The sequence below is a fragment of the Musa acuminata genome, chromosome BXJ1-11 (assembly GCF_036884655.1).
Source record: "Musa acuminata AAA Group cultivar baxijiao chromosome BXJ1-11, Cavendish_Baxijiao_AAA, whole genome shotgun sequence".
NCBI lineage: Eukaryota > Viridiplantae > Streptophyta > Magnoliopsida > Zingiberales > Musaceae > Musa > Musa acuminata.
This window is the reverse complement of record NC_088337.1, coordinates 28924254-28933545: the sequence shown is the minus strand read 5'-3', so window position 1 is coordinate 28933545 and position 9292 is coordinate 28924254. Positions and strand designations below refer to the sequence as shown.

General features: G+C 40.3%; 1 protein-coding gene across 1 annotated transcript; it reads right to left on the bottom strand.

Annotated features, from left to right (window-relative positions):
• Nucleotides 1-890: 890 nt before the first annotated feature.
• Nucleotides 891-5684, bottom strand: LOC135597543 (probable serine/threonine-protein kinase WNK5). The gene is made up of 8 exons (XM_065090623.1): nucleotides 5030-5684; nucleotides 3559-3596; nucleotides 3185-3412; nucleotides 2832-3055; nucleotides 2548-2705; nucleotides 2115-2451; nucleotides 1685-2032; nucleotides 891-1582 (listed from the first exon to the last, which is right to left on the bottom strand). The coding sequence occupies exons 1-8, from the start codon at nucleotides 5123-5125 to the stop codon at nucleotides 1086-1088; spliced, it is 1926 nt and encodes a 641-aa protein (XP_064946695.1). The 5' UTR covers nucleotides 5126-5684; the 3' UTR covers nucleotides 891-1085.
• Between the last annotated feature and the right edge of the window lie 3608 nt (nucleotides 5685-9292).

Sequence of the window (9292 nt, the reverse complement as noted above, 5' to 3'; positions counted from 1 at the left end):
AGGATAATATCAAATGCTTTCTTTCTTTTTCTTCTATGTTAATTCAGCTGTGGTATTTTTCTTTGGAACAATCAGAGACGACACCGTGCACGCCTTCACGGGAAAGGCGATCGATTTGGTCAAACTTTGACTCTTTGACTTCTCCAAGCGCCGGCTTTTCCGATCACGCTCGTGAACCATCCGTCCCTCTTTTCTTATTGATCTCAACCGTCCGTCTATTAAATATCGAGAGATAGATTTGACCTAGTCAGATGGGCGATTGTGATTGGATGAGAAAGCGAAAGACTTCAACCATTATATGCCACGTTGGGTCACTTATTTGGTGAACAAAGGCGATCTTCTCATGTCGGGACTTGGCGGTGTGTGTGTGTGTGTACACATGAATTGCATGGAGTGATATGATTAGATCAGGATTTGCGGGACTGAGACTTCCACGTGAAGTATACATACAATGGATGGATGCCGGAAGGTGTGAAGGACATTTAGGTTCTTTGCATGTGATTCTAATGCTATATTTATTTAAAATTATTTTTAATAAAATAATTATTGCCTAATCTCTAACACATCCCAACAAAACTCTTCCTCTATTTTAATTAAAAAAAGAATGTATGAGTTTCTAGAGTGAAGTTTTATTAATAATAAATATATCAAATGAAGTTTCGAATGATTGATTTTTTTTTATTTTGAAACTATAAATCAATTTAATTCTATCTCCATTTTTCATAAAACAACAAATGGACAGTTTCGAGTGATGAGGTTATCGTATACACTTGCACAAAGAAATCGTTCGGTCATTCGTAAATGAGTATAATTCGACGCTGTATTGCATATTATAAGGAATTGTGTGAGAGTAACACAGTAAACCAGAGAGATTGAGAACTTGGTAAATCTTTAGTAACCTTGGAAAACTTTATTCTTAGATTTTGCATTACAAACACTCGAATAAACTCAAAACACAGATGACGACGAGGTGAAGAATTCACAGCGGCAGATCGATGACCTCTTCGCATCGAACACCAGTCTCGAAGCTACCCGTTACATGAATACACGAAAATTCGATGAGAATGTTCTTTCTGAAGCCTGTTTTATCTTCTTCCCCTCGCATGACCTTGCTGTTGATGCTTCCTACCATCACATCGAGACGAGGACGACGACGGAGGCCGACGAGAGCCATCAGACGGCATCTGGAAGCCGATATGCTCGACGGCGCCCACCGTCTTGAACAAGCGCTTCTTGAGCTGGTCGACCAGATTCCGATGAAGCAGCTGACTCCGCATATCCACCATCGAGAGGTTCCTACTCAACCGGCGGTTCTCTGCCGGCCTCTCGACCCCTTTAGTTCTACTTCTAGATTTCCTTGAGGGCTCCGGTGACGATACGTTGCACTTCTTCTCCATCTGGTTAGCTAAGGAGGTGTCTTCTCTGTGTCTTTCATCTGCGCAGAACTTGGTGGCGTTGTGGCTGCTTTCGCTATGGTGGGAGCTCATCTCGCTTTCTTGCTCGTTACCTGAGGTGTAATTCAGGGCAGAATACTTGCCTGAGTGAGTGGAGCTCATGTCATCGTCATCAGAAAACAGGCCACCTGCATCAATGATGATTCAACACAGGAATGACCACAAAACACCTCATCCATTTTGCAAGTGATAGCATCGAATATGTGCTGGCTGTGTTGCAGGATGCGCACCTCGAAGCCATCCTTCCTGATGAGGATGCTGCTGCAGACCCAACACACCCATATACTGCCCTGCTCCGAAGGCAGAGCCCGGGGAGGAAGCAGGGGAGGAAAGATTGTAGAATGGGTGATTGCACCCGTCTTCGGCATCATCCGCGTAGTTGTAGACATGATGGAGATCACTGTGTCCACCTCTTGCCTTCCAATCCGGCACCAAAACTGCGATCTCCTGAGCTATCATCCCTGCAATCTCCGACGGCTCTCGATCCGTTATCTCAAGCTCCTTCACCATCTCATTTGCCACGTCCATGGGAGTGTCACTCACCACGTCGAACGGGAAGTATATGTTCCTCACTTGCCCTAGCCAGAATGATCACAGACATATCAAGTTAATTTAGTGTTCTGCTCCTGATATGATTTCTGTCACAGCTGAGCTCTGTACCTTCTCTGTCAGCAATCTGAACTTTAAGGAAGATGGTATCGCCCTCCGGATTCATCTTCCCCGTGATAGTCATGTCAGTTCTCCTCGCGGTGCAGGTAACGTCGCCGGCCTCGAGCAAGTGCAGGTGATCATGGCCTCGTGATCTCATGTCCTTAACTACATGGACAGGAATGTTCTTCAAGGGCAACATTGGGACATGATGATCATCTAACGCGAGAAAGGGATCGAGAAGGAGCTCCTTGGCCGATGATCTCTTCGCGACGTTTTCGAGGCATCTTCCGATGAATCGCTTGGCCTCGGGATCTTTGATGCGGTGGAATGCGTCCGGCAGCTTTCCCTGGACGAACAAGCATTCCCGCAGCTCAAGGTTTCAGTGCCGGAATTGAATGGAGAAATCGAAGGTCATGAGATTAGACACCCTGCAGTTTCTTACCGAAGTGACTTTCTTGTAGATTTGAGCTGGATTGAAGCATTCGCTGTAGGGGTACTCAGAAGTGAGCATCTCGAGCACACACATGCCGAACGAGTATATATCCACCAGCTCGTTGTACTCCTCTTCGTAAAGTTCCGGTGCCATGAACTCCGGCGTGCCTACAGCAAAACAATGACAGTGTAGAGTGTTAGGAAGCACAATGCCTCGTAGAAGCAACCATTAAGAGGCTGCTTACCATCATCTTTCTGCACACATTACAGCTGAGAGGAAGGATCAAGACTTACCAATGACACTGTGTGCAGACTGTGAACCCTTGAGAACAGCTGCCAGGCCGAGGTCGCCGATCTTGACCTCCCCAAGATGGCCGTTGACAAAGATGTTGTCGCACTTGATGTCCCTGTGTATCACCGGAGGGTCGTGGCCGTGCAAGTAGACGAGGCCTTTCAGGATCTGTCGAGCCCAGCTTTTGATGGCTCTGATATCAACTCGTGGATATTTCTTCCGGTACCTGAATTCCATCTCCATGGATCAGTAGCAGAACAACTAGTCGCTCGTACGAAGAACAACACTGTGACTTAAGCTTTCAGAGAACAAACTTGTACGGTGTGTGACATCAAGATTGGGTAATCGAACATACTCTCGGAGGGTACCAGAGCTGAACATCTCGGTGATGAAGTTGAATGTCCTGTTCTCGACGTCGATCCATGAGGTATGGAATCGGATAAGGGATTCATGGTGGAGGGAGCTGAGGAGGTGCACCTCTGAGTACATCCGCTGCAGCACATCGGGCGATTGCAGCACGTTGCAGATCTTTGCCTGGTTCCATGCAACCTCGGTGCCATTTAGCTCATCAAACGCCTTGTATCTGAAGAATCCCTTTGTTAAGGAACTCATGTCACAAAATCTGAGACATACACTTTCAAATCCATGTTCGATGACATTTTCAATTGTTTTAAATTAAGAATAGTTATTAAATAGCATGATCGATGACAACTTATTTGTGGAGGATACACTGTTTTGGTGGCTCCTTTGCCAAGCACTTCATCAAACTGTCATTGCATGTGAAAGAGAAAGAGTGAGAATTCTGCATTATTAACAGCATAAACTGGAACAGAATAATGCTCTGCAGCAAGTGAGCTTATCATTCACTACACACAGAGAGAGAGAGAGAGAGAGAGAGAGAGATGTGCATAACAATCACCATTTTCTTATCTATATGTGAAACATGTGTTGATGAAGATGGAGAAATATGATCTATGCTTGTCATTTTTAGTTCATTGACTAAATTGTCTTCTCCTGTGAATGCTAGAACTCATCTGAAACCACTAAACTTTTTCTTCTTAGAAGCTAAAAAGTCAAAAAAAAATTCATACTTTCAGAATATCATATACCATATCTGACTTCCTCCAAACATGAGGTCAAGAAATAGCGGGCTATGTTTGGAGGAAGCCATTAATTCTATGAAGCAATTGATTTAGACCACAAGTAAAGAAAAAGTATGACCGATAACCTACCCAATCCAATCCCATAAATTATGTTAGATACACACAATTTCTCACTGACAGGACACATCACATCCATATCATTCACCTCATCATCACAGGATGGGTGACAAACAATGGTGGTGGGTCTTATACAAAGGGCTGAGATCATGGTCACCGATTCAAAGTGCTCATCAACACCACAAGGGTGCAGGTCACTCTCCACATAGCAACATGGGGCAGGCTTCTATTGCCAAAAATATTCCTTCTTTTTGGTAAAGGCATCTCTGTAGTCTTTCAATGTGTTCTTATCCTCATGAGGAATCTCCATTGCAGACAACAGAAACAAAGAATTTTAGCTGCAATTATTGATAGTCAGAATCCATCCCTCTATTATTGAAGCAGACCAAATCTAAATATTTCTGAATTGTATAGCATATATTTAATCTCCACCTGTTATGACACTGCTGATCTTTTACCCTTAGATCTTAGTTCATGCAGTTGGTATGGAAATATCAAGATGCATCAGTTTCATTAATAAGTTATAGCATGGCTTAGTGCCACAGATGGGATGACATAAGAAACGTAAAGTATTGGGATCAGAGACCGTGAATGATTAAACTAGAGAGGCGATCGTGAGGGTTGGTGTGATCTAATTGTTATTTCTTATCTTTACCAGGAGCTTGCCATGGATCTTCAAATAGATTTGTGCATCAACTTGATCAGATGGAGGAGAAACATCAAGAGATGATCCTTCCAAAGACCACACAAGGCAAACAAGCGGTATTCTTGCCATCAAAGAATCGCTAAGCTACTCACTGAAAGAGAGCCTAAACCAGTCAAGAAGCATGCAGAGAACCCAGTTAGTAAGCATGATGGCACACAGTTGTTGCAGCAGCCGTCTCAGAACAGGAGGAAAGAAGTAGAGATCAATTAATTTTCTTGTTTGAAAGCATAAACAAAGGATGGATGGATTGATGGGTGATCGGCAGAGAGCTTACACGTCCATACCGACAGGTGGGATCGATCTCCACGTAACCATTGCCCACGGTGAGAGCCCTCTCGGCGCTGCGCTCCCGGTGGCGTGTCTCATACATGCCGACGCCGGCCCTGCAGAAACCGATCGCCTCGCACCTCAAACACCAGGAGAAGAGGGGAAACAGAGCTCCCCGGAGGGGCGGCGTCGAAAGGAGCTCCCGTTACACCCGTGGCCTCCCTCGGTGGTTGTCATAGGAGAAAACGCGGAATAGGAGCCACGGGAGACCATGGTAGTCCACCCGGAGCATAATATTGCAGGCCGTGTCGACGACTGCGACACGCAAGGGGCGGAAGCAACTCACAATCATTGACGTTAACCCCTCGCGAGGAGAACAAGGTCGAGTAGGAGACTCGGACGGAGGGATGGATGAGTCGTGGAGAATTTTCCAGCGGGGTGTTGTGCTTGTGGTGGCTGCATGTGGTTGTGTTGGTGGCGACACTTTCTGCCCCGTCACGTATCCGCAGCACCAAATACTCTCGCGGTTTGACAACCATGAGAGAGAGACTCGGTGCGAAGGAGGAGGAAGCAACAGAGGGCACGAAGAGTATAAGCGTGTGGAAATAGAACGGGAGAGGAGAGGTTGCTGTGGGCAAGCATCGAGTAGGAGGAGGAGGGAGGCGTAGCGCAGCAACGTGGCCTCGGGGGCAGGACGGAGCAAGACGGCATTTACGGCTGGGGCCCACGACCTTGTTTGTCGCCGCTGTCGGGTGGTGACCGAATGGGTCAAAATCCATACGTATATGACGGCGTCGGAAGGACAAGTGTTAGGTTCGTGGCTCTTCTTTATTTTGGTCCAATTAATGGGTTTTATTCCCCCTTCAGTCTACCCGCTCTCATACCTGCTTTCGATTGAAGAGGATGACGAACCCATGTGGCGTCCACCAATCCAACGGCGAGTACGTCTTAATGCTGGCGAATTTTGAATGGGTTGCCACCAAGAAAGACTAGTGTTAAGGATACATTAATGTGGAAAAGGATAAGTTATAAGTTCCTCATAGCCACATTAAACTTCAAACTTAATGACTGTTGGATAACAACAATGCTTTGCAAAGTTAGTTTAATCCACGTAGAAAAACTCTGCTCTTAATTCCTCGAGTTTAAAGGTTGTCGTGGAAGCAACAAAAGCCATGTATGGCTATCGCAGTCAAAAGCGTATCTTAGCTTTTGCCGATTTGGTGTAGCGTCAAATTGGCTCGTGGCGAGCTTAGAAGTGGATCCCACACGCAGAGTTGGTGGGTACCAAGAGTTTGGGATCAGTATGACTGCACGCTCTCACGGCCACTGTAGGCGGATAGTGATGGGACGAACTCCGCCCGGTGGGGAAGACATTTGGCCCGCCGTCCTTGCACGGTGTGGTGGTGCTTAAGCTGTCACGCTCCATGTACACCGGTCGGCAGCGGCCGCGGGGTACAGGGTCGCTCGCTGCCCTTCGGCTTCGCCATGGGCCATCGATAGGTTTAGTCTCGTGAATTATCTACATTAGGATACAGTTAATAATGAATGATATGGGAAAGTAAACAAGGATCGAGTCAGGATGCCTCCCGGTCAACGAGGATGCACAGTCATCACACAAAGTCGTCGTTCATGCGTGACGATTTGAATGACTCATCAAAAAACTTTACTATTCATTCACTAGTTTGGTCCAAATCAGAACTGAATTAGAATCTGATTTCATTGATTAATCTGCCCTTTTGAACCAATTAAAATTTAAAAAAAATCTAAATTTAAAAAAATTTAATTTTAAAAAAATCTAAATTTTAAAACAATTTAATTTAAAAAAATCTAAATTTAAAAAAAATTAATTTTTTTAAAAAAAATTAATTTAAAAAATCTAAATTTTAAAAAATTTTCAATGATTTATGCTAAACACTTTTTTTTTACTCAAATCACTCCCAAATTCAATTAAAGATTCTTAGGTATCAAATGAGGAAAACAAAGATTTGCTATACATAAAAACGGTAACAAATAGGGTATTAATCATATTCATCATAGTCAAACTTTAATATTAATAGTCAAAATTTTTACCAGATAAGTCAACTAATATTTTCATTTAATTCAATATCATTCTGATGACCTTTCGATCCTCCAAATTCTACATATAGACCCAAAAAAAAAATTCTTCTAGTATCCTCATGAGATTTTTTTTCTTAATATCTTCTACAACAGTTGAGTTGATGTCAACTTACTCAGGATATCATATTTCAACCAATCATTAGATAAGATTTGACTATGAGCTCTCTTTTTCTTTAAGACTTGTTTGTATTGTCTGAAATGTGATCAAATATATTAGAATACTCATTCTTTTCAAGACTTTTACAAATAGTTTTAGAGTGTTATTAGAATGTCAGACACTTGCATTCACAAGTCTCCATAAGCATGCTATAAATGCCTTCATGTCAACCCTCCTGATATTATAATGTCAGCTACTGTTCTTCTGTACCTTAGAATGAGGTAGGATAGTGTTTAAAGAATCAAACTTGTATTAAAATGTAATACAATAACATATATGCTAGTTTGATATCACTTGTGGGTTAGGCTTTATGAGCCTCCACAAAAGTACTCATAGTGATGATGATGATATAGATGTTAGTGGGATGAAGGCTTAAGTAAAGTCAAATAAAAGAGAGAATATTCATGTTTCTAAGACCTTTTTAATGAAAAGCCAACATACCTTTTGATCATCATAGAACTGTTATCTAACATATTAAATATAGAGTTTTAGTTGACTTATCGGATTGGTTAATACATTAGCATATAAATGATACATATGAACATCATGTATGTCATATAATATAATATATATATATATATATATATTTTTTTTTTTAAATGAAAAATATATTAAACATAGGAAGGTATGACTTTAGTACTAAACTATTTGTTATAGTGGGTTAATAGAGATGTTCCATTAATAAGCAATTAGTAGATATAAAGTGGAAGAAACACATGGCATAAAGTCAACACAAAAACTAGGGTGTAATATTGTAATTATTTGAGAGACTATTTATAATTATAAAAAGAGGATATTTCCAATACAATCTCATTTATTAAATAATTAATATGGAATATTATAAGGAATATACTGATTTGGCTAACAAATATTAATCACTGAATGTGAATGGTAATTATGTTTGAAAATTAGGGTTGCAATGTAAACCATCATATTCCAAGAACATAAAATACTCATGAATGAACCAAATGGAAAGGCAAAAAAAATAAAATAAAAATAAAAATAAGCTCAAAGAGATACAATGATAGAGTGCAAAGAGGAGAAGAATTGGAGATAGGAAGCAGTCTATGAGTTGAAATGGCTGTCCAAGAGGAGAAGAAGAAGAATTGAGAGATGCATTTGTCATTTTCAACACTTTAATAAATGACTAATTGGAAGAGTAATTTAAAAAAATAAAAAAATAACATTAAAATTAATAATTTTGATTTTAATTCAGAACTAATGATTCTTAAATCGAAAAAAAACTTTCGATTCCTAAACTAATTTAAACATCGAAAGAATCTTATTATTATTTTAGTATCATTAGCCTAAATCTCCTTATCCTAATACTAATTGTATAGACAATCAAAACTAATGTTAATAAATAATAATTTATATTTCTTGTGTAGATTAATATAGGATTATTATTAACCCGAATCGAGAATAATATGAGAATAAAACAGAGATTTTAGGTAGATTTGGTGCCATCCTAAACTCCACTATCAATCCCGGGTGATGACATAAGTAGAATATTTACTTGTTATAAATTCTTGTGATAACTAACTATTCAAATATTGACATTATCATATTATACATTTAGTGTATTACATTATTTATGAGCTACTTTTATTAATTAGTGATATCGAAGTACAACACTTGATGTCGTAGCAAGAGATTTAATTAGCCACTCCTTCCATTAATTTTATTCACTCACAAATCTTGTTCTATCTCACTCAATTTTAAAAAAATATATATTAAAAGATTAACTATGTATCCGAATTGATATTAGAAACTGATTTAAATTGCACATCTTTTTACTCAAATCACTCCCGAATATGATTAAAGAGTCTCTAAAAATTGATCATTTGTCATCCATAAAAATGGTAACAAATAGGGTATTAATCGAATTCATCATTACCAAACTTTAAATTATAATTTAAGACCTTAATATTAATAGTAAAAACTTTTATCAGATAAGCCAACTAATTAGAGTTGTTAAGCATGGAGTAGATTTCC

Excerpts from the sequence above, each read along its gene's own strand:
- LOC135597543 (XM_065090623.1), bottom strand. The coding sequence starts at position 5,125 with ATGTATGAGACACGCCACCGGGAGCGCAGCGCCGAGAGGGCTCTCACC. Across the intron at positions 3,597-5,029 it reads CCACCTGTCGGTATGGACGT|TTTGATGAAGTGCTTGGCAA; the intron begins GTAAGCTCTCTG and ends ATGCAATGACAG. Across the intron at positions 3,413-3,558 it reads AAAGGAGCCACCAAAACAGT|ATACAAGGCGTTTGATGAGC; the intron begins GTATCCTCCACA and ends GGGATTCTTCAG.